Source organism: Emys orbicularis, chromosome 4 (genome assembly GCF_028017835.1).
Source record: "Emys orbicularis isolate rEmyOrb1 chromosome 4, rEmyOrb1.hap1, whole genome shotgun sequence".
Classification (NCBI taxonomy): Eukaryota; Metazoa; Chordata; order Testudines; family Emydidae; genus Emys; species Emys orbicularis.
In genome coordinates, this window is record NC_088686.1 from 41,487,937 (window position 1) to 41,512,955 (window position 25,019).

At 44.7% G+C, this 25,019-nt stretch overlaps 1 protein-coding gene across 15 annotated transcripts in view; it reads right to left on the reverse strand.

Annotated features, from left to right (window-relative positions):
* NRXN3 (neurexin 3) overlaps positions 1 to 25,019 on the reverse strand; it is a 1,366,589-nt gene that overhangs the window by 1,221,161 nt on the left and 120,409 nt on the right. For 10 of the 15 annotated variants that reach the window (XM_065404062.1, XM_065404060.1, XM_065404056.1 and 7 more), the window contains exon 2: positions 507 to 518. The exons of the other annotated variants lie outside the window; for them this stretch is intronic. In XM_065404062.1, coding sequence (XP_065260134.1) covers positions 507 to 518 — 12 coding nt within the window. The remainder of the gene's footprint in view (positions 1 to 506; positions 519 to 25,019) is intronic. 15 annotated transcript variants of the gene reach the window in all.

Below are 25,019 nucleotides of genomic sequence, written 5' to 3' on the forward strand. Positions count from 1 at the left end.
GATTAGTCCTGCTTTGAGCAGGGGGTTGGACTAGATAACCTCCTGAGGTCCCTTCCAACCCTGATATTCTATGAAATATGCACACTTGGGAACAGGCAACCACCAAGCCACACAAAATGGTACACATAGACATGCACAGGCCCAGACATTCACACAAGTACAAACAACCACATGCACACACAAATAAGAACACAACCACCACTCAGATTCACATAGCTATAACTACTAATTCCCTGAAAAATGCACACCGAAATACACATACACAGGAGACACACCCTGAGATTCACTCACAAACAGAGACAGACTGGGGGCAGTGATAGCTCAGTGGTTTGAACATTGGCCTGCTAAACCCTGGGTTGTGAGTTCAATCCTTGAGGAGGCCATTTAGAGATTTGGGGATTGGTCCTGCTTTGAGCAGAGGGTTGGACTAGATGACCTCCTGAGATCCCTTCCAACCCTGATATTCTGTGATCAAACACCAAGACTATACCCACCCACACATGTACAATCCTTTGGACCTTTTCAGCTGATTTCATTTGAGACTTTTGTCTACATGTGGGCTGCCAGTTAAAACCATTTGCAAGAATCTCCCTCTCTCTCTCCATGTTTTATGGTGCTACTGGGACATGAGGGGGGAGAGAAGGTGGGAGTTAGACACACCTTTGCTACAGTCCCGGGAGTCACTGGTTTGATTGTGGGTGAATGGGAAGTCCCTGCAAACAGTCTAGGTATAGAAGGGGCAACTTAACCTGACAATGGTATATAGGGCTTTAGAGTGCACATGAACAGATACTGAAAGGAAACAGCTCAGGGAGTGGAAAGCAGACTAGGGCTGGGATAGGGAATATTTCATAAATAGGTCTTCAATTCCAATTCAATAGCAATCGAAAGCCAGTCACATCTGATGGCTGTTTGGTGTCTTGAGTGCAACAGTTCTTAATGGACACATGTCCACCTCACAAACTCCACCGCCACAAACTGGCAGTTTCCACTGACAAATCAAGGACTTAACAGGCCAGGTAGATTGAACACTCTTTGAGATGGTCATTCCAAGCCAGGGGGCAGGCTGGATTCTTGTAAGAGTCACATGAACAGCTGGGTAAGTCTCCCTTTTTGGCTCCAGTCTTAGAGCTGCTGCACGTTCTATGTTCTTGTCTCCTCTGCGGTAACTTGAAGTTTGCACACACAGTGAGCCCAGCAGCCAGTTGACAGATCCCACTCATCAGTTACTTCCACTCCCGATCCTGGCCATTATGGGTATGTCTACACTAAAAGTGAAGGCATGACTGTAGCATAGGTGGGCATACTCATGCCAGCTTTAATAGAGCATGGATAACAATAGTAGCGTAGCCTTGGTAGCACAGGCTAGCAACTCGACCATGAACCCAGGTTTCCCAAAAGGATTGTACTCTGATGTTGCAGTATAGGCTTCAGCCTGGGCTAGCAAACTGAGAACAAACTCACCGGGGAGTCAGGGTATGTATTCAGGTTACTAGCCCACACTGAAGCCCATGCTGCCACATCAAACACTACTATGGTTACCCGTGCTAGCTAGCTTAAAGCTAGGCCTGCCCAGGCTAGAATCATACCTTCACTTGCAGAGTAGACATATCCTAAGTGGCAAACACAAAATCCAGTTTACTCTCACTGCCAGCGCCAGGCATGGTTTAAACGCAACAGGAGGGCACAAATTTCAGGAGGGGTGGATAGTAAAAGTATCTACTGGAAACCTACTATTACATGTTTCTAAAAAAAATACAACTCCACAACCACCTAACGCTTCCCAGCTATGTGGTCATGTAGAACTTAATGGAAACAGAAGGGATAGAACTCACAACCTCCTGCTCCAAAAGCACAGGCCCATAGCATTGGAGTGAAAGGAGAATCACCAGTAGGTGTCAGCATTATAGGGCTTATGACACACAGCCAAGTATTTCTGATTCCATCCAATAGAGGGCATGGCTACACACAAATCTCCAAATGCTTCCTCAATTGGCTTACAGAGGGGTAGGCGCATGGGGGAACTCCCCAGAGGATCCTGCCAGTTAAGATGACACTGTCACTAACAACAAGACTCATAGGTGCTGGATTTCTAGTTTTCCCAGGGTGCTCGACCCATGTTCCACCCCAGCCCTGCCCCCACTCCACCTCTTACCCCAAAGCCCCACCCCATCCCACCTCTTCCCACCCCTGTTCCGCCCCCACCCCACCTCTTCCCACCCCCTTCCATTCCCTCCCCTGAGCAAGCCCTGCCTCTCCCTCCCAATGCCTCCTGCACACCACTGAACAGCTGATCTGTGGCAGGCAGGAGGCGTTGGGAAGGAGGGGGAGGAGCTGATTGGCGGGGCTGCTGAGCATCTACTATTTTTTCCCCCCATGGGTGCTCAAGTTCTGGAGCACCCATGGAGTTGGTGCCTATGACAAGACTCCCAGTCCACCTACCCCTTCAGAATATGAAGAGCTTTTGCCTATTAATTGAAATACCATCTGCATGCTGTATTATTTATAAAAAAAATATCATCACCAGAGGGATGTTGACATTCTGTAATGAATGAGATCTGAGCCCTTTAAGGGGGCAATGCTGGGAAGACATGCCAGGCTCCTGGAAACAGACAATAACTCTCTGGCATTTGTTTGTGTGTATTTCTGATCTGTTCCTGCTCTCTCCCCTGCCTGCATGGGTTGATTTGTTTTCAGCAGAGCTGCTAATAGAGAACATTAATTCTTTGGTACTGGGGGCCTCAGTTTCACCCTCTTAATGCCAATGCCCTGAAAACAAGAGAGTCCAAACACCAGGTTTCTCCTGGGAATAGCTGGGAGCTTTATCTCCTGAGCAACAGGACCTCCGGGAACCTGTGCACAAGCAAGATAACCCCATGGACCCAAGGAGTGTCCCGTTTAATCCTGTGACAAAACATAATGGAAATGACATTTTAGAGAAGGTATTTTTAAAATAAATGAATTAAAGACAGTCTATGGCCAGAGGCTGAATTGCTACCTCATTGTGCAGTGATGGGAAAACAGGAATCCATTTCATCGCTGCATTCTCTGTGCGTGAGTGGGCAGGCACACACATGCATGCACATACATGGCTTCTCTCTACGCTGTATGCAGCCATTTCTGTTCATAAAGGATATAAACAAACAACGTATCTAATAAACCGTCATGATAAAAGGACACAATTTCTGCCCTGGAATGTGCTAAAGCCATTAAATGTATATTATTCACAAGACAGAAATGATCGATACGGTGCATACATGCACCTACTGCATGGGTCTGTGAGCACATAAGTGGAGAATCAACAAGAGACTATTGCGAGTGAGGAACTTAGATTACACCAAGGGGATCTGGTGAGGTCATAAACCACAAGAACAAAAATTCAATCACCAGAACAATCCTATCCCCCAAGCATGAAATGCCAAGAATTCACTGCTTGGCCGTTACATTTGCATTTTATGCAGAGCCCAGATCCAAGTCTTGGATAATCATAGTATTTAGCATTTATAGATAGAGCTTTAAACCCTGAAAGGCCTGAATCAGCCCAGCATTACTCCAGTTTGACTCCACTGTAACGCCACTGATTTCAACTGTTACCCTGGAGCAAACCTAGAGTAACAGGAGTGGTGAACTAAGCCCAATGCTCTCCAAGTGCCTTACCTATGTAGGTGAGCACAAAGATGGGACAGGGCTTGCCCTGAGTCACACCACAAGTCAGAGCTGGGATTAGAATCCAGGTCTTTTGACAACCAGTCCCACCCGCTAACTACTAAACCACACATCCAGTCATCCAAACTCCCAACAGCTCCCCTTTCCCACTGCTATCCACAACATTCACACAGTGCAGCTGCTTCCTTCTCCCCTTTCCCACTCCCACTGCTTCAGCCTCCCCAGGCTGGCAGGCTGTCTGCTCCCACTGCTCTGAACACTGGCACTTACTAGTGGATACCGGTAATTCACAAGTGAGACTCAAAGCCCATGAATGACCAGATTGTTTCACAAGGACTGTGGTGTGCTGAGCAGTGCAGATACCCAACATGCCAGTGACCTGCACCTTGTGTAATCATTTACACCAGTGCAAAATGTTACCACGTCAGATAATATATTTCACCTGTTTTGCATTTAACTTTGCACTGATGTAAATGACTACACAAAGTGCCAGGTAATAGGAAATTGAGCCCATAGTCTCGTACTAGCAGCATTTTAGTTTTGGTTGAGGAGGCACTTCTCTCAGCCCAGGCAGCTCCTTGGATCCTGGGTTTGGCAGTAGATCCTGGTGCAAGACACTTCTATTCAATTTTTCTTTTCCTTAGGAGGCAATCTGTAGGGGTATCTCTTGTCAGTGAGATACTGTGGTAGTGGTTTGTTGTATCTGGCAGTAATAGTTTTGATTCCCGTAAATTTGCCAGATAACACACTAATGGTCACAATATCGCTCCTCAAACAAACATATCAGTCAATGGGACTGCAGAAACTAGGCATGGAACAAACCCTCTTATCTCCAGCTCCTGGGCAGCATAGTACTGTTTCCTCTTGGACATTTAAAACCAAGACTGCCTTTAAATTTGCTAAGTGGTTGGGTTTCCACCACTTCCCTTGGGAGATTATTCCGTAGCCTAATAGATTTTAGTGTCAGGATGTTTTTCAGTTTAAATTTTCACCTTCTTCATTTCACTTAGGAGTCGCCTCTACAGTACTCTTACCCCTCAGAAAAAAAGGAATTGATGGCTGGGCTGATCAATGAGCCACTGTTTTCAGGTGCTTGAGATTATATATTTGTAAATATAAAATTACTAGTTAAGGTATTTTTCAGATGCTCTATTAGCACTTAGATAACTCAAAAACAGATTCCATCTATTTATCTGTAAACATTTCTAGAGGACCTGTCATTACTATATCTAAACACTGCAGCATGTATGCATAGTGCCCAATTATCCACTGTCTTGCATCTTACGTTCTCATTTACAGCCCCATAAAGTGACTATAACACAAGTGTAATATGCACCAGACCAGAATGGTATTATATCACGGTACTAGCTAAACAATGACACATAGGCCAAGGCCGGGGAAAGTCCAGCCTTTAGTAGCTAAGCTGCTTTCTTATACCTAAAACTTTCCTCAGCAATGAGGGCAGGAATCTTTGAAATGTGTGATCAAAGTTCTCTGTAAAACAAACAAAGTACAAAGGAAATCAATGCAAAAAACAATGTTAATTACTGCTGAGCTTTTAATCACATACAAGTCAGGGATTTCAAAGTTATGGTTCCCACAGCAACCACAGCTTGGTCCCACTGCACGTATATATTAAGGAGGGAAGTTAAGAGCATATACAGCAGTGCAAAAATACAACATGTTCTCAGTGTGGCTGAGGTGCTGGAGCTGCCGGAAGCATAATTTTGAATTTCTACTTTCATAAGCATAAGATTCCCACTATAGTGTTATTCTTATATAATATATATTATTCTTATTTTCATTGTGCATTTAACATGCATTTATACTTCCAGACAGTCATCATTATCCTGCGAATAAAGAACAATATTTCTTTATGGCTGAAACAGCCGTTCCCAGGGATGGAATGAAGGTTTGTCTCAGCCATGGAAACATTTCAACAGCAGAGACTGACCAGACTATTTATCTAAATGACAAGTGATTGACAATGTCCCTGACCAATGACAAGCCACTGTCAGAAAGGTTCAACCCTTTCAGAAACAAACCAATAGAAAGGATCACAATCCTTTAACTGATCATCCTCATTTTTCTTTGTAACCCTTCCCCAGATTCATTTCTAATTTTGCTGTTGGAAGCGAGATCTTTCAAATGAGATGTAAAACTCAGACTCTGGCCAGTCCAGCTGACTGAACACAGGGCAGGAATCAGGAGTCCTGGGATCTTTTTCCATCTCATTCACTGACTTCCTGTGTGACCTTTGCCAAGTTATTTCACTTCTCCGTGCCTCAATTTCTCCATCTGTGAAATGGGAATAATACATATACCCACCTTTTGTAAAGTATCTTGAGATCTATGGAGAACAACCTCTATACCAGCAAGACAGAGTTATCATCATCAGTGATCTAAAAGACTCTATTACATTTTTATAATAACTAGGGGGAGTGGTATTTCTGGTGTCCTGTCCAAAATCCAGTTTAAGTAATTTAATTCTCCATTCTGCATTGCCCCCTAAAATTTCAAGTGGAAATAGTTTTCTCCCTCACTTCATGTTCTAAACTGTATAAAGTGGCTGTGAGGCTATTGCTGCTGTAACCCACCTCAGAGGTGGCTGCATTGATTCCTATATATTGTTTGTAAAGTTTATTGAGTGCTTTGGAATAGGAACTATATAAATGCCAGTCATTCATTACTCATTAATAAAATAATGATTTAACATCCTCCCCTCCCCCGTTTTCTCTCAAACTGCTTTTAAAAAAAATCCAATGCACACTTTTTTAAAAAATAAACCTCCCACATTCTTTCTTGCAATCTGTCAAAATGCCAACAAAATTAAATCTGTTTGTACCAGAAGGAATTAAATTGAACACTGGGAAAATCCACATCTGGTGGCAGAGTCATGTTTTTTACGAATAACACTTGATGCTCTTTATGATCCAGTGAACAAAGTACCACACTGAAAGTCAAGAGACCTGGGTTCTAAACTCCACCCTTCTTCGAATCACTTTGCAACCTTGGGCAAATCTCTGTACCTCAGTCTCTCCATCTGTAAAATGGAGCAACTTACCTTTATAAAGTGCTTTGAGATCTATATAAGTGCTATAAAAGCAAGCCCTATAAAAGCGCTAAGTGATCACGTGTTTATTATCCTCATAACTGCTCGATACACAATAAATCCTCGTGATGTGGGTAGAGTAAGTCATTGTCCCTGATCACATTTTACAGGCAGAGGATAAGCGACTTGCCCAAGGTCACAAAGGGACTCAGCTTGCAGGAGCACCAGGCTCCTCGTCTTGTACTCAGACCATGACTCCCTCTCTCTAAGATGGTGGCTTCTTTTGGATTCCTACATTGGAAGTCAGCAGACAAAAGCCAGAGTGGAGAAACTCCTACTCAATGGGCAAGTAAACAAGAGTTAAATCCTGGCCTCACTGAAGTCAGTGGCAAAACTCTCATTGAAATCAGTGAGGCCAGGATTTCACCCTAATACTTAGACCTTAATCTCATTTGCCATTAATTCTTTATAATCTTTATATTAAAAGAGGACTCCATCCAATGTAGTTGTGCACACAGCTGGGCTATGTTAACACATGCTCACATAGCTGTTTTCCTTGTCCTCCTACTAAGTGCTATACCCACTCTTGAGGCTTGTTTTAGATTAAATAGTAAACTCTTCGGGGTTCCAGACTCCCCTTCTTCTCTATGTTTGCACGGTGTCTAATACAACAGGGCTCTAACACTGACCGAGCCATCTAGGTGCTACTGTGAAACAAAAATAATTATGAAAAAGTAAAACACACTGGCACACTGTCACAGCCAGGTCATGGGCAGCCAGACCTAGCAGTTGGAGCCAGAGTCCACAGTCATGAGACAGGAGTCAAGAGTTGGCTGGGTCTGGATACAGGGAAGTCTGAAGCAGGAAACAAACTAGAGGTCAGAACCATGAGTTGGGAACCTGTATCAGGCCAGGTCAGGATACCAGAGGGTCAGAGGCAGGAGCCAAACTGGAGGCCAGGAACCGCAAGTCAGATGCCAGGAGTCAAGCCAAGTTGGGAAGCCAGGAAATCAAATCAGGGGAGCAGAAGGCACACTGTTCAGAACAGGGTGGAGCCCAGTTGTTCAGAAAGCTTCCTGTGTGCTTCTGGCTTAAGTAGGGCCAATCAGCTGCTATAGGACTCTGCCAATCGGACCTTAGGGGTGGAGCCTCACACTGGGGCTGGGCTTCATCGGTCCCAGGAAAGAAACCGTCAGCATGCTGCCAACTGGAGGGTTGAAGCCCGACTGCTCCCATGAACCCTGCGGACCCAGGTCCAAGACCCATGGGTCATGCCACATACAATGCTCAAAGCTGCACACTGTCAGTTCCAACTTGGAGGCATATATTTCCCCTATAAATTAAAAACTTCCCATCCCTGTATAATCTAATTACACTCTTTGTATCTTATATATGCTCTACACAGTTGCAGACAGAGTTCATGTATGCAGAGGCTTTCTATGGTCTAGATCTTGATCTTGTGACCATGTCTGGGCCAATGGCTAACCATACTATACAGCTTGGTGGCAAAGTTCTTCTGATCATCTAGGTGCAAAATTATTTTGTGTTACATGGTCCTGTCTCTACTAATTGGATAACATTTTGCAATCCCAAACTGTAGTATGTGGAACATGAGAGAGCGAGAGAGAGAGTGTGTGCATAAAAGACACAGAGGGACACACACACGCACCCCTCCCAATCAGGGACTGATTATGAAGCTGCCATATAGGAACAATTTCCATTGAATTCCATGGGAGTTTAAGCAATCATGAAACTGTAATTTCGCTGAGAAGCCCTGGTGACCCTCAACCAGCAGGAAGGTCAACCAGGTGACCTGAAAACTCCCATTTGGAATATCTGCATATTACATTATTGCCCGTTTCTTATTCCTTATGAGGTTAGAATGTTTCCATGAAAAATGATGTGTGTTTCCATTACAGGATCAACTCGAAAACAAGCCTGTCAACTGTGGAAATAGACTGAATCACAGGTAATTTGTGGCATTCTGCTACCATTTTAATATAATATGCAGATTCCGGTCGATAACATTTCAAAACATTCTTAAAGAAGAACTGGATCTCCAGCTTAGCCCAGCTGCCTTAAAAATGCCAGGATCTATTAGAACAAGAGTGAGAAGGAACAGGCAGGAGTCTCCACAACAGGAAAGTGCTGTTTTAACTGAGGCCATCTGAGTTGTACTTTCTATAGCCCATTTCTGGTCCTACACTACTGCAGAATGTGGCTATGAATTCTCATGTGACTGACACGGATGCTAAATGTTCATAAAAATTAAGTCACAATCCATCATCAGAGGTAATGGTAGTGCAGTGTGACACTGTGATGCCTGGATTAGGTTGTTGGATGAGGTGGTTTTTTTTAAAACTATACAATAATGCCACATCACCCAGATTGTATACAGTGTGACAGACTCACTTGTGAGCAGCCACTGCTCAAGAGCTAGAGCACAAGCTCAAGGAAGCACAGGAGACAGTGTGGGCTGAAATATTGACTTTGTGGGATCTTCGGTCAGTCACACAACTCCTTGGGTCTGAGCTGTTTAGTTCTACAGTATCTAAACACTTTATGTGCATTAATGAATCTATCTTCACACTCCCGCTCTGAGGCAGGTAATAGCCACAGTTTACAGAAGGCAGCTGAGGCACAGAGAGATTAAGTGACTTGCCCCAGGTCACATAGCAGGTCTGAGAGCTGGGAATTGAACCCCCATTTTCCACTCCTCTGCCTTAATCAGAAGTACATCCTTCCTCCTTTGAAGATATGTACATCTGCGTTACTGTACAACAGGGGTCAGCAACGTTTGGCACGCGGCTCGCCAGGGTAAGCACCCTGGCGGGCCGGGCCAGTTTATTTACCTGCTGACGCGGTAGGTTCGGCCGATCGCGGCCCCCACTGGCCGCGGTTCACCGTCCTGGGCCAATGGGGGTGGCGAGAAGCGGCGCGGGTGAGCGATGTGCTGGCCGCGGCTTCCCACCGCCCCCATTGGCCCGGGACGGCGAACCGTGGCCAGTGGGGGCCACGATCGGCCGAACCTGCCGCGTCAGAAGGTAAATAAACTGGCCCGGCCTGCCAGGGTGCTTACCCTGGCGAGACGTGTGCCAAACGTTGCCGACCCCTGCAGTACAGTATTGACATATGTGATCTGTGCTACTGTACAGTGTGTGTGTGTGAATGGACATACAAATGTGATGAAAACAAACAGATAAAATGCACAGCAGCTTCCTGACCGCTGCCATACCTCACCAAGTCTGCCCCCATCCTTCTCAACTTTCCCATCTGAGGGAAAATATAGCAATGGGCCAGTGGGAGCTTCTACCCCCCCAAAAAGTGCCATCATCATTTTGGTACAACACCTAGAACTAAAACATGCCCTCCCCGTTCATCTCACAGGTGACTGAAATCCATTTGAGTTCAGTGGAGCTGGGATTGAACCTAAAGCATCAATGAAGCCATGACAATGAAGCATTCACCAATGTTGTTGGGCATACTCTGTGCAATGCTTTGGATAAGATTAGAACCCCCCACATACATACGTTGACGCAACACTAATACTGACAGTTGAAACACAAACGACAGCAAAGTTAAGTTTCCCACAGCAATTCTCTGCCACCCACGTTGTGCGGACTGTATATGTACATTCAGCCGGCTGACTGATAAACAAAAAATGTAGCAGTCTGTGCAGAGTTAGTTACATTTTCTTGGAGAACCTTAACCCTATCTCTTCCTAATTTGTATACTTTTACATTTACAACCTTACTGTTGCTTTAACATAGGCATTTTTGGGGGAGCAGCGGGGGGGAGGGGGAAGGGGATATTATCTTGTTTAAAGATTAAATACATCAAAATCCTTGCGGTGAAAAACATGAAGTTTCACTATTGTGTTTTGCATGTTTCCATAGACTTTCAGCTCAACCCCTCCCTGTAGTTACCCACACTGTCAAGGTACAGCATTATACAGTTATGCAATTTTCTGTGTAATTCCACACTACCACACACACAGTTTGTAGCTTAAAATGTAGCCCCAAAAAAAATCACTTACACCTTCATAACTGATTTTTTTCAAATTAACTCAGTGACCCTGAGTTCTCACTGAGGACTAGCCTCATGTGTTGTTTGAAGTTATGGACTTCATTTTTTTCAGGGTTATAGCCAGAACCTTTCTGATTTAAAGCACCCCGCTCCCCACATACCCCTCTATTCCATCTACTCTGATTACATTTCAAGTGGCATCCTAAGTTATCAATGTCTTAAAAAAAAGTTACAAGTAGCTTGAGGTACTTCACCTCTCCCTGCCAATTTTTATAATCACATCTTCCTATTAAAAAAGTATCTCCTCTCCAGCTGTTTGGAAGACCCACATAAACAGAGGAACTGACTGATTATAAAGGGAAACTAAAAAGTATAAGGGAAAAGCATGTTGCCTTCCAATCTGTTTTGGTTTTAGGAACCTTGTCTATTACTTGTAACAGGAGGAGGTAAAACAATTTGCAGACAGACCAGTGACTTTTTAAGCTGACAGTGTCCCTTTAATAAATGGCAGATTTAGCTGAAAATCTCCCTTACCCCCCCACCAAAAAAAAATGCCTTTGGATTGAGAACAAGAAAGAAAAGTTTCAGGAGTGAAAGAATTTTTTCAGAAAGGATGAGCAAACTTGGAAAGGCTGATTATAGTGAAAACAGCTTTGCAACTACAAACTGGTAATGGATATGCAGCTGATGGCATGTGATGACTATAGCTCAGCTCCTCTTCAAAGCAGTCAGAACTAGTTTAGCTGCTACGCGTATCTGGATTCACAAGGTAGACAAAATAAGCTAGGGAAATGCCAATTCTTCTTCCCACTGTAGTTCTCCTTATAAATTGGATTTGGATACTGGTTCTCTCACTTAAGTCTATTTGAACCAGATTTAAAACAAACAAACAAACAAAAAACCCTGCACAGATCTTTGGATACTACAGTGATGGGTGTGGTATAAAAACTAGCATAGAATAGAATAACTGCACACATTTCACCCCAACTCCCTCCATGATCATACTGCTGCCAATAGTGGCTTTTACATCTCACCATCCAGTCTGGGTAGATGCTTGCTGGCTTTTTTTTCCTGTTTGTTCTTAAAAAGCAGCCTGTACAGTAATTAACATTTAATACTGGCATTGGAGCTCTGACTTCTCAGAACAGTTTTTAACCCTTAGCTTCTAAGGTAAGTTCTTAAATACCTCCAAGGAAAACACAGGGAGCCATAGACAATGACACTGACAATTCAATAGGAGGTTCTCTTCCCTCTGCATCAGTAACAAAGCAATTCCGCTGCATGATGTTAGGCAGTACCGTGCTGCAAAGAGTGAAGTGACTTACTCAGTTGGAATCCCTGTCCCCTCTGAATCAATTGATCCTAGTGCGATACTAAGGGATGTTATGCTGCAGAAGATGCAAAACTGAGCTTCTCACAACTTTGAGAGACAAGGAAGATGAGGTAATATCTTTTACTGGACCAACTTCTGCTAGTGAGAGAGACAATCTTTCGAGCTACACAGAGCTCTTCTTCAGGTCTACTCTGCATACTTCTCACAACTTGTCCTTTAAAGATCTCATGCACTCTTCCCAACACAAGCAAGCATACCACAGGTATCCTGACCGCTTTCCAACACTAGTAATTATTTCCCCTGAAGTTTCAATCAGACTGTACATTCTTCCTCACTTCCTTTCCTAAATTGCTATGTAGCATTTGTGTCTGCTGTTAAACACAGGTGACTTCTTTTCAGTGTTGGGCTAAGTGATCCTTGTATGTACACAGTCTGTAAAGCACTTTGGATTCCTTTGGGATGAGAAATGCTAGAGATCTACAGCTTCATGCCCATTTAATACACAGTGGGGATGAGTACTGCAATCTTTTCATTTTATCAATAATTAAATGATTTTTTTCCCAGAGCTGACCTTTTCCTGGTGCAGGGCCTGTCTGTGATTACCTTTCCTGATGCAGCAGTAAAAGATTACAGTGCTTCTCATGCTCAGTTGCCATGAACATATGTTTTCTGAGGGGCAGAACTTGATGCTCCTTGTCTGGCTTCGGAATCTTTGCTCATTGGTGGAGATTTGAGATTTCTCTCTCCTAGCCTGGCTTTAGAAGTTACTTCTCTCTTTTTCTTTTTTTAAGGGGCTGATGGACTGGGGAATGATTGTCTCAGCTGGTGAGCGAAGGTTAATCTGATAACTATGATACGGTGATAATTTGTCAGCCAACATTCTATAAAAGAAAATGGTATTATCACCCCCAACCTTATTTCAACATATGAATGGACTCAGAAATGTAAGAGAGTTCAAATACAGTGGTGGAGAGATTTTTCTCATTTAATCTTTATAACAATACACACACGCCAAAACTATCACAATATCAGTATTTTTCCTGGTCTTTTATCCCAACTCCTCATAAATGCCACCTTCACTCTAAATGCCTCTTCTTTCAGATACACCATGCCAAATCCCAGCTGGCAAAGCAGTGCACACACCTGCATGGCTGCTGAAGTGCAGATGATCGCACAGAGAGGCCATTATGCAAATTCTTGATGGCAGGAGTAGGGATGGTATGTCATGAGGCACAGTTTCCACAACTATGTGGACCAGCCACCTATTTCTAATCATTAAACATTTGTTCAGTGCCATTTCATGTAGTGTATTCCTGCTCTGGCACTGAACAGCATTAGGGAGTTGTACATATATGCACGCATGTACATGTAAGAGGGTATGATGATGTTACTGGTTAGGTAGCATTCATCCTGTAATGCACAAGGTAGTTCAGAGTCTGGGCAGTCCAAACCACAGCCTTCACCTCATCCTGTCCCAGTGTGACAGCACCCAATTGGATACCACCATAGGCACTGCTGCCTCCAGTGCCCATTAGTAAATGGCTTAAAGATTTCTGTTTCTGAATGATCTCTCATTCCTCCTATCCCTTCCCTCCCCTTGTATCACACTAAATAAATCCTCTCCCTCCTTGGGGCAAATTAGTGTCAGTTCCTGAAATGTCTCTCGGCCCAAGAGAGAAGCTGCAAGCAGCCCTTGTGCAGAGGCTGGGCACAATGTAAAACTTGTGCTTCTGAGTGCAAGGAATATTTCAGGCTAGTACTGTACTGCTGCTAGCACTAACCTCCCCAGTGTGAGCAGGACGCAACTATGCTGCTGCCTCTTTGTCACTATCTTCTCCAGCCTGGGCAGGGAGCACCCTGGCACTGGCTTCTTCAAAGTGAGCAGAGAGCTGCTATGCTCTCCCTGCCTCCCTCCATCCGCACAGGACAGCTGTCTGGGTGCACATGCACCTGAAGGGCGGTGCAGCAGCAGCACCACACCTTTTCTCCCCAGAGCACACTGCACCCGCTTCCCCACACAGGGGGTGCTATAAACGCACTATAAAGTGCTTGGTGTTTACACCCTCTGATTATCTGCAGAATTAGCATATCTGCCCTCAGTCAGTGCTTTGCCAAGCTGCACGTATTTAGCCCTTTAACCATTCCTCCTCAGTCACTCCCTCTGGTCCCCAAGGCAGGACAACGAATTGCTACCAAGTTTACTTGAGGCCTCATACTGCTGTAGCACTGACTCATTCCAGGGAAATTCAGCATCATGAGGCTGTTATTTTGTCCTGCCCGATGAGTGCACCTAGGTGGCAGCCCTGGTCTGAGTATGTTTGCCTACCTATCTCAGCTGCAGCAGCCCAGCCAAAGCCTGTGACATGCATTAGTTATAACTGGGAGACGGCAATTCAGCAATAAAATACAATATTGTCACTTTCAATATGTACTAAAAGTGATTTAACAGAGCTCGTGGCGAACGACTTACACTGCGATCTGATTACAATACACAGGGTAAATCAACCTCATTGGGGGTTATATGATCCCCTCTGACAGCCCGAGATCAATGCCTCCATTGTGTTTTTGTCAGATGGACCTCTCCTGCCTCAAAAAAAGGACCAGTCCTCTCACCCCTCAAAGTGCTCAAAGCCTTATGTATTTCTCCCCTTGGTTAAGGCATGACACTGCCCAGATACGAGGAGCCCAGATCCCTCAGGTTCTGCTGGATGCTGGCCTCTCACAGCCGCGTAGACATGAGGGGGAGAAGTCATGGACTCTCTCTCAGCTGGCTGCTCTATGTAAACTGTCACACCCAACCCCCTCAGTGACGCAGCCCAACACACGGACACACCACAGCCATAACTCTCCTCTCCTCTTTCCAACTCGTACCTATCAGGACTGAGTCACCCACAGCACTCCCGGCAGCACAGCACCCACTTGCATCATACTGGTCTAATAGGGTCTGTATTGACTCAGAGGGGAGAGTGCTCCTAACTGAAGCACGAAACAGCATTTCACAGAACTACTGTATCCCTAAAAAACAGAAATGGAAAAGACCTATTTGATCACCTAGTCCATCCCACAGGAGCCAATGGAAGAGTGTTCCCTACAGTCTACTCCCTAGGGCTTTGCCAGTCCAGTTTCAGATGAGTTAAGGAATAGGGCTGGTATCTCTTCTCTTGTGAGAATATCCCTTAGTAATGCAACAGGTCTCACTGATTGTGAGGGTTTCCTCAGATCCAGCTTAAATGCTCCTTTGCTCAGTTTCTTCCCATTAATGCCTAGTTACACCCCTTTGTTGCCCTCAGCAACTCTCTCCCTTCATGCTGTTTACACCCTTGAAACACCTTCCTGCAGCACATTAGGATTTCCTTAGGGGTCTCCCACCAGGTGGTCCCCTGCTTTGCCAACAAAAATCAGCAGGTTCACAGCCTGCGGTAGCATGACTGCAGAAAATCCATCCGTCAAGGACAGCAAGACTTGCTCCTCTCTGCTCAGATCCCCTGTCTCAGACAGTGACACTGCCTTGCTTGTAAACGTCTGAATTTAAATCCATTCAAAGGCAGTCAAGATATATTTCCCTTGCTGTTGCCATTGGAGATACAGAAAGTGGCAGCCCCACAGGGAATAAAGGGCCCAGAAGAGTGAACACTTGGGGCTGTTATGCTCCCAGAGACCATACCAAAGGAAGAGGGATAACCAAAGAGAATAAAAGCATTCGGCCTCCCATACAGCTGCTAACCTCACCAACTCCTGTTAGAAGGCCGAACTGAGCCTGCTATAGAGGTCACCAGTAGGTGTAGCCACTAGGTGAAGACTCCCCTCCCCCCCTGCCGCCCATGCAAGCTCTTTGAGAACACAGGCCTTGGTTAACTACTCAGAGCTCTCATATTCTCACTGTTCGAGGAGATGGGAGTGGTGGAAGATGATTGCTCCCCCTTGTAGCAGCTGCCTCTTTGCATTAGCAGCAGCAGAATTCAGTCCCCACAGGGATACAACTCCTCCCTCTCCACTGGAAGGATTAACACTTGTGCACTCTACAAGCAACTGCTTGTCTTGCAACTCTAAAATAAGCACCTTTGAGGCGCCTACGGTCTACACGTTGCCTCTGGTTCCTTGCAGTCCCATCAAACTCCCGGGGTGATGCAAGCTGTCAGCCATGTGACCCTGCACACACACACACACACACACACACAAACACACACACACACAATCTCTTGCTCCTCTCGGCTTCCCCTGTGCAAGCTCACCGACCTCCTGCAATATTAACAATTTCCTCTATTACCTCCTTGCTCCAACATCTGCTCAGGAGAACGGATGAGTAAGCAGGTAATCCAGCTGGGCAGGAGCAAGGTGGTGAGCAAACATGCCTCTCCTACGTGGCTCTGTTAGCCAAGTGCTCCTCGGCGCTTTCAGCTTCCGAGAGCCCAACACATTGGGTCCCAGAAAAGGGGTGCTGGGGACTCCTGCAGGGCATTGTTCTCTTGCTCTCATTCTCTCCTCTTCGTTGCAGATGAGCTCACACTTGCTGCAGTGCACATAAGATCCGGCACTGCTGTTTTTTCAGATGTACAATTTCCTGCACTGACAAGGACAGTTGAGGTGACTAAGAGGCCTTCTCCACCTCCAGCTTCTCTCACTCCTTATATAAATATTAGATAAGACGTTGACCCTGACAGATTCTGAAGACATTAAACTGGACCAGAGCTGAGAAGGCAATGATAAAATGAGCAAAACTGACCTAGATTTCCCTTCCTCTCTTCCCCACTTTTCACTGAATACGCCCACTTCCTTTCTTTTAAACCTGTCTAGACAAAGTGCCTGCATTAAGGTGACAGCTCCCATGCTCCCTTGCAGTTCAGATATCCCTGAAACAAATGACTTCCAGCCATGACCACCCCACCATGGACCCTACTGGATGGAAAAGAGGACCCTACTGCATTTGGGTCCATTAATCCAAAGAGACTCCTGGTGCCAATCATGGCTCCAATACCATGGGGACGGATGGACACACACACAGAGTGACTCCAGCCATCAGATGGCAGGGATGGGGTGTTTCTACCCACTGGCTGGAGTGTCTGTCTCCAATTTGGCTTCTCACTGCCCAAGCCAGAAAGAGAATTGAAGCTCTTACCTACAGAGCAGAAGAGGAAACTTATGGCAGCTCAGAGCTGCCTCTTCTGGATGACCAAACAAATTAGCATATTTGACTAGGACTCCAAAGGGAGACTTAGTCCTGGCTGCCCCAACCAGCGTATGCTACTGTGATGCCTGGATGTGTAGTGGTGGTGTTTCATCCTATCGCAGCAATAGGATATACAGAGCAGACAGGGAAAATGGCAGCCCTAGTATGAAAAGAAGTTTCTCACCAGATGGAAAGTTTATCACTCCTGTATGGATGCTCAGGACTGGACTAGAAAAAAATTAAATCTGCAGGACCAGTCCTCTTTGAACTATTAATGCTGATTTTTAACAAATCTTGGAACACTGGGGAAGTTCCAGAGAACTGGAAAAGAGCCAGTGTTGTGCAATATTTAAAAAGGGCAATGGGATAACCCAAGAAACCACAGGCCAGTTAGCCTGACATCAATCCTTGCAAAGTCATGGAAAGGCTAATATGGGTTGCAAACAGTAACGAGTTAAAGGACGGTAGCTTGGTTTCCACTAGCACTAGCACCTTGCAGTTATGATCTCATTCACATGCAAAAAATAAAAATAAAAAAACTTGAAAAATCCCAGCACTAGATGGGCATGTAAATTATAGACACCAACAAGCTTTCCATACTGAAGAACACTGCTCAAGAATCTTATAGTTTACATAACCAAGAGATGAAAGAGGAAAAACAAAGGTCCGCCCAGAGGAAAAGCACATCATCCATAGACAATAATCAAATCAGGGAGCTGCCAATGAAATGCACCTATTGGTGCTCAGGTACCTTATGGATCGGTACAGACAGAAAAATTACACAGATGGGAATTAAAAGTGGAAAATGTCTAATAGGTTGATCTAGTCTATCCTGGGGTGAGTGTGGGATTATTTCCTACAATATAGTGGCCAGTGCTTTCTCTAGTCTAGTTTTAAAGGCCTCAAACAATAGGGCTCCAATCACTTCCCTTGGAAAACTATTCCATGGTCTAATTAATCTCACAATTAAGAAGATACCCATGATATTCAGATGAATTCTCCTTCGTCTAATTTCACCTTCTTACTCCTGATCCTTCCCTTCCTCCCTCCGCATTGGATTACACTAAGCAATTCCAGTTCCTCCTTGGGCTTTACCCCATTAAAATATTCCTTGACAGCTTGTTTGCCTTGCCCAGTTTTACAGGCTTTTACCAGAACATTGTTTTACCTCAGCTGTGTAGGAAGAACAAATGTGATCCCCCTGCCCCCGCCATCTCCCATTCACTCCCCATCTCTAAAGGAGACACTAAAAATGAAAGCTCAAGTTTTTCAAGGAAACAAGTGAGAGTGCAGACATCATCTGGTTCACTAGGGGAATGTGTTCATCTCAGCCCTGCTCAAAATAGTTTCTGACAAGAGTGAATCACACAAGTTCTGAAAAACTCACAAGAAATAAGCTAAGAAATCTATAGCTGCCTCCCTCAATTTCACTCCCTGTCTTGCTGCTTATTGACTTCTGCTGCCTTTATTGACAATGTGTAGCTCTGTGTCTGTCTCCTCCTCCGTAAAGGTAACTAACGGAATAAAAGGAGGGTGTGGGAAGAAGGTGAAGCGATGAATTACACTGAAGGCCTCCCGCTGTGCCTGGCGCTCAGAGCATTAGCAAGGGGGCAGGTAAGCAGGCATACAGTGCTAAATTCTCATCCTCTCATGAGAGGTCCTTGTAGATTACCATCTGATCAAAACTTAATAGGCCTTGAATGGGAAACCCTGAATGGAGAACAGCAATTTTCAGAAGCACACATCTAAAAAAACAAAACCCCAAAACCCTGTTTGAGATGTCAGTTCATTAACTTGGGGGATGAAAAATAATAAGCAAATAAGAGTTTAAAGGAGATCTGAAAGGCTTTGAACTTGCCGAGACCCAAGCACAAAATGTCTGCATATCTCCTGCAGTGGGTCAATGCTTTCACTAATCCCAAAAGTGGGGTAGGGAGCTAAATTATTCATGTTGCACCCAGATTTAGTGACTGAACCCTATGTCTTGGGGCAGAAAGAAGGAAGGAAATGATTTTCCAACATTTTATTACTGGGTCAAACTTTTAAATCCTGTTCTCCTATTTTAAAGTACACTGTTTAAACCCTCATTGTAGTTGCTTTTCTTGCTACTCTCTCTTCTGGTCTTGAAGTGAGAGTTACACCATTTAGAGTCCTTACGCTCAGACTAGGTGGGCCAAATTCCAAGGTGATGTTGAAGTTACATGTTGGTGAGTGTGTGGGAGTCTAAGGGTTTGATCGAAAGATGCTGAGCACCTTAGTTCTCATTAATTTCAACAGAAACTGAGGTTCTTCACTCAGCACCTCAAGGCTTGACGACACAGGGAGTTAATCAGGAATAGCTATTCCTGATTAACTCCCTGTGTGGGCACTCTTATTCCAGAAGAAGAGTGTCTTGTTTCTGTTTGGATTAATCTATTTTGGAAGTAGATTAAGCTAATTTGGTATAAAATATTCTTATCTGGAATAAGAACATCCAAACAGGTAATCAGGAATAGTTAATCTGCTTTAAATTCATATCCTACTTTATTCTGGATTAATTTCCAGATTAGACAAGTGACCTACAAGATTGAGCCATAACTGAGTCTAAGTAAGTAAATTTAAGTTCTGGTATATCATAGATATGGAATAATCTAGAAGAAGGCCTATGTTACACCATTGCCCTTGAAACTGCCTTAGAATTTGGCCCACTATATGTGAGTGATGGGAAGGGCACACCTCAGACAATTCCAAGGTGCAGAAGGCTTGGTACCTACTTTCCTTTCCAATGTGAGAGAGAAAGGGCAGGTTAGTCCCAAAATTTGTCATCTCTTCCCTCTGCCTCTTCTTCCTTCCCCTACTCCTTTACAACTTCTTCTGTTTAAAATATACCTCCTCCTGGTAAGCTCCCCCAAGGAAAGGGCTATGCTAATTATGAGCGTGACCATGGCCTTATATATAACACTGATCGCAGTCAGTATGGTTTAGAGGTAGAGGAGGGAGCAGGGAGTGATATAGAATCTGCTCAGAGTTAGGTTGAATGACAATGGTATGAAGCCCTGAATCCTATTTATATTAGCACTGTCACTGATGTAGCTACTTCAGAGCATATGCAATGGTGGGAAATCTCCCCAAAAATGCTAGTGTGGACACAGTGACATTAAGATGCTCATAGGCTATCAGAACGTTTACTTTTCCATCTCCTTACCTTTGCTTGTTTAAATCTGCAGCCTAGATGTTTGCATTATTATTTAAAAAATAATAGTTTCCTTGGTTTATTAAGGCAATAAAAGGAGGAAAAGGATAAAATAAAAACTCCTAGCTGCACCACTTCGGAGCCGCATGGCTACAGAGGTTTCAAAATCAATAGCCATGTAGATAAACAAGAAACATAGCTATGGCACTATAAAGCTGCTTAAAGTTTTCTCACAAGTCCCTATTGCCACAGGCAGCTTTACAACTTAGTGAAATTTAATACAGAGTACACTTGAAACCCATTTTAAAAAGTCTTATAAATCTGTCATTTGAAAACCTTTTTGTCCAACTCACACAAACAATTCCTGAGGTTCAGTCACATGTGAAGTTTGACATCTTAAAAGTCCAGTGTTTTGTTTTGAGTGCTTTTGGGGTATTTTTTAGTTGTTTGCATGCAAAAAGTATTGCTTGTTTTTAAAGCAAAGGAGTTCTGCCTTTCTCTCTCCCCTCTCCCTCCCCCAGCTTGTGTTACAAAAGTGGCAGAAGGCTCATGTGGTTCAAAAAACCAAAAGCACCAAGCGTTACAAGTTCCATCCAAAACAACCAAACCCGCTTCTTGAGAAAGAGATGAGCAAATGAAAACAAAGGGGCTGTGTCCCAAAGTATATGCTTCTATGAATTTCATAATCAAGCAGCGTGGGAAAGGGAGCTTCTCTTTCATATTTAGCTCTAGCTACACTCTGTAGTCATATTACGTTAATGTAATCAACTGAGTCACACGATAATGCCAGGAAAAATCAGGCAGCCTGTTCCTTTCCTTAGTATGACCCTGATTCTATTCATGCAAAAACAAGTATTTCCAGCAGAAAGTTCAGGGAGGAAGAGAGAAGGAATCTCCCACTTGTGTGGTAACTCATTAAGTGTAAAAAAGGTTTCTTCAGGCATCCAGGTTCCCACTTCTCCCACCTCACCCCCGCAGAATCCAGCTAATGGATTACAAAAAAGGCCACGACAATCACTCATTTCATCAGTCCCCCCTCACACCCTCAACCCAGCTGGCAACTGCCTCTTCTGCTGCATATCTACAGAACAGTAGGAGCCCACTCCAGAAGGCAGCATCCACCCAACAGGATCCTGGAGTGGAACTGATTTCAACTTGCTCTCCCTATTTCTTTCTGGAGAGATCCCGGCAGCAAGATTCTCCTGCCATTAGAGATCTCTTTCATCAGACTGGAGATGGAGGGACAGATGCTGCTATCAGTTGCACTGCAGTAAATCTAAAGTCAACCCATTAAACAGGTTTCAGAGTAGCAGCCATGTTAGTCTGTATCCGCAAAAAGAACAAGAGTATTTGTCGCACCTTAGAGACTAGCGAATTTATTTGAGCATAAGCTTTCATGGGCTACAGCCTACTTCATCCAATGAAGTAGACTGTAGCCCACGAAAGCTTATGCTCAAATAAATTTGTTAGTCTCTAAGGTGCCACAAGTACTCCTGTTCTTTTTCCAGTAAAGACAGAGATTTCTCTTTATTTACACTGGTACTATTGAGATCAGAATCTGATCCAGAGCCTTTCACTAATAGGACATCAGCTGGACTATTTTGAGTTTCATTTTGAAAGTGAAGACAAGAAGCTTGAACTGGATGGCTTGGAAAAGGGGGAGACAGTGGAGGGTTTCAAAGGCAAAGGACAATTAGGTCAAAGCATGGGCAGTAAAGATGTAGTTGATAAGCAGATAGAAGTGAAGTGATTTTCCCAGGATAACACAGCAAGGCAGTGGTAGTTGTATGAATAGAAAGCTTCCTGATTCTCAGTCCTGTGATCTAGCCACTGGACTGCACTGCTTCCCCTGGTTTCTCCCTTGTCTCCAGAAATGTTGCTGCTGGCGATTCTGCTGCCATCATTACTGAGAGACAGGCCTTTGCAAAGAGATGACGTATGCACCCTATATGTGGGAAAATTCTGCTTCATCCAGATCTCAACACATCCTGAATTCCACAACCTGTGACATGATATTGAGAAAAAGTTAACCTGGTCCTTGGTACACTATCATCTGTATTCCCCCACCCCACACACACCCTTTAATTTCTCATAGGGCACCAGAAAATGATCAGATAGTAATCTTGATTCCAGCTAGTGCCATAGAGCAGTGGTTCTCAACCAGGGGTATGTGTACCCCTGGGGGTATGCAGAGGTCTTCCAGGGGGTACATCAGCTCATCTAGATATTTGCCCATTTTACAACAGGCTACATAAAAAGCACTAACAACATCAGTACAAACTAAAATTTCATACAATGACTTGTAAGTACAATATTTATATTCCAACTGATTTATTTTATAATTAGATGGTGAAAATGAGAAAGTAAGCAATTTCAGTAAGTGCGCTGTGACACTTCTGCATTTTTATGTCTCATTTTGTAAGCAAGTAGTTTTTCAGTGAGGTGAAACTTGGGGATACTCAAGACAAATCAGACTCCTGAAAAGGATACAGTAGTCTGGAAAGGTTGAGAACCACAGCCTATAAGGCTCCATATCTCATACCCTAATTTCCCTCACCCAGTTGGTTCCTCAGGATGGGGTTGGATTGGAACTGTTATCCTAGAGATAGAAGGCTGCATATTTCATGCTCCAAAACCCTTAAGCCAGCTAATTCCCCAAACCTGGGGCTGGACTGGAACCAGTGCCCTAGAAATGAAAGACTCTGCTTTCTATTCCCTGATCCCTTGAGAGAGCCAGTCCTCTCTTCTTATTGTAACCTTAATGCTTTTTTCTGTTTTAAGGTGTTCGATATACAACAGTACAAATGGTTTCTCTCTCCTCCTACCCTCTGTTTCTCTCCTTCTTTGATCCAGGCAGGAGAAAAATAGGATAATTCGATTTTTATTTCACACACACACACAAAATCTCCATTTCCAAAATGAGAATGGCTCCTTTAAAGAAAGGCGAATAATGGATGGAGAGCAAAATGGAGGGAGACAGAGATGGTGGCCATAACCCGACAGATCCATAGTTAGAATATTATGTTTGATTTTCACAGTGGAGTGTTTTGCCTGAAAATTGCTTTTTTTTCTTTCTTGCATTTCTTCTACTTCTTGTCATTTTAAGAAGGGACAGAAAAAGAAAAAGAAAATCTATTTGCATGTTTGCTCTCAAAGTTACTCTGAACTATTGATCCAGCATTGCCTTTAACCCTCACTCAAGATGGTTTGGATCCATGTACAGCACACATACACCATTAATTTCTATAGCACCACTCATGCACCATCCTAAAGCACTTTATAGAGTTGACAGCACAATTAGGGGGTTCAATATTAACAGGAGAGGGAGAGAGAAAGAGAAGTACCGGTAATTCTTCCACTCTACTCAGCACTGATAAGGTCTCAACTGGAGTTCTGTGTCCAGTTCTGGGCACTACACTTCAGGACAGATGTGGACAAGTTGGGGAAAATCCAGAGGAGAGCAACAAAAAAGATTAAAGATCTGGAAAACATGACCTATGAGGGAAGACTGAGTTTGTTTAGACTAGCAAAGAGAAGACTGAGGGGGAACATAACAATCTTCAAGTACATAAAAGGTTGTTGTGAAGAGGATGATACATTGTTCTCCTTATCCACTAAGGATGGGACAAGAAATAATGAGCCTAAATTGCAGCAAGGGAGATTTAGGTGAGACATTAGGCAAAACTTCCTAACCATAAAGGTAGTTAAGCACTCGAACTAATTACCTAGGGAGGCCGTGGAATCCCCTTGATTGGAGGTTTTTAAGAAAAAGTTGGACAAATACCTACAGGGATGGTCTAGATCGGGGTCTCAAACTCAAATGACCACGAGGGCCACATAAGGACTAGTGGATTGGCCCGAGGGCCGCATCACTGACACCCCCCCTCGCTGCCCCTGACCCCGCCACCACCACCCCACCCCTTCCATGAGGCCCCGCCTCTGCCCCCCTCTGCCCCGTCTCTTCTCCACCTCCTCCTCCAAGCGGTTTTAATAAAATATATACACTCAGTAAAGCCCCCCCGACTGCACTGGGCTGCACCACCACTCCACCCCTGCTCTGCCTCTTCCAGGGGTGGCAGGTTTGTAGAAATTTTGGTGGTGCCCAGAACCTGTCCCCCCCCCCAAACTCTGCCCCCACCTGCCTAAGGCTCTGGGAGGAAGTTTGGATGGGGAAGGGGGTCTGGGGTGCAGACTCTGAGATGGAGTTTGGGTGCTTGGGTGCAGGCTCCGGGCTGGGGCAGGGGGTGGGGGTGCAGGCTCTGGGATGGAGTTTGGGGATAGCATGGGGTACAGGGGTGAGGGCTGTGGGGCTGGGGATGAGGGGTTTGGGGCATTGGAGAGGCTCAGGACTAGGGCAGAAGGGCAGGGGAAGAGCAGCCTGCCCTGGCCCTAGTGGAGGGGGGCACTAGGACCCTGCGGCAGCACGTGATGCCGGAAGCTGGCAGAGCGGAGCGGAGTCAGCATGAGCTGCAGGCTCCGGGTGGTGAAGGGGCAGCAAGTGAGCCCGGGGGACACTCGGGGGAGGTGTTTTGGGGTGGCAGGCGGGGCCGGGGGAGAGACCTGGCCCCAAACATTGGGGAGCAGCGCCCGGGGAACTTAGCTG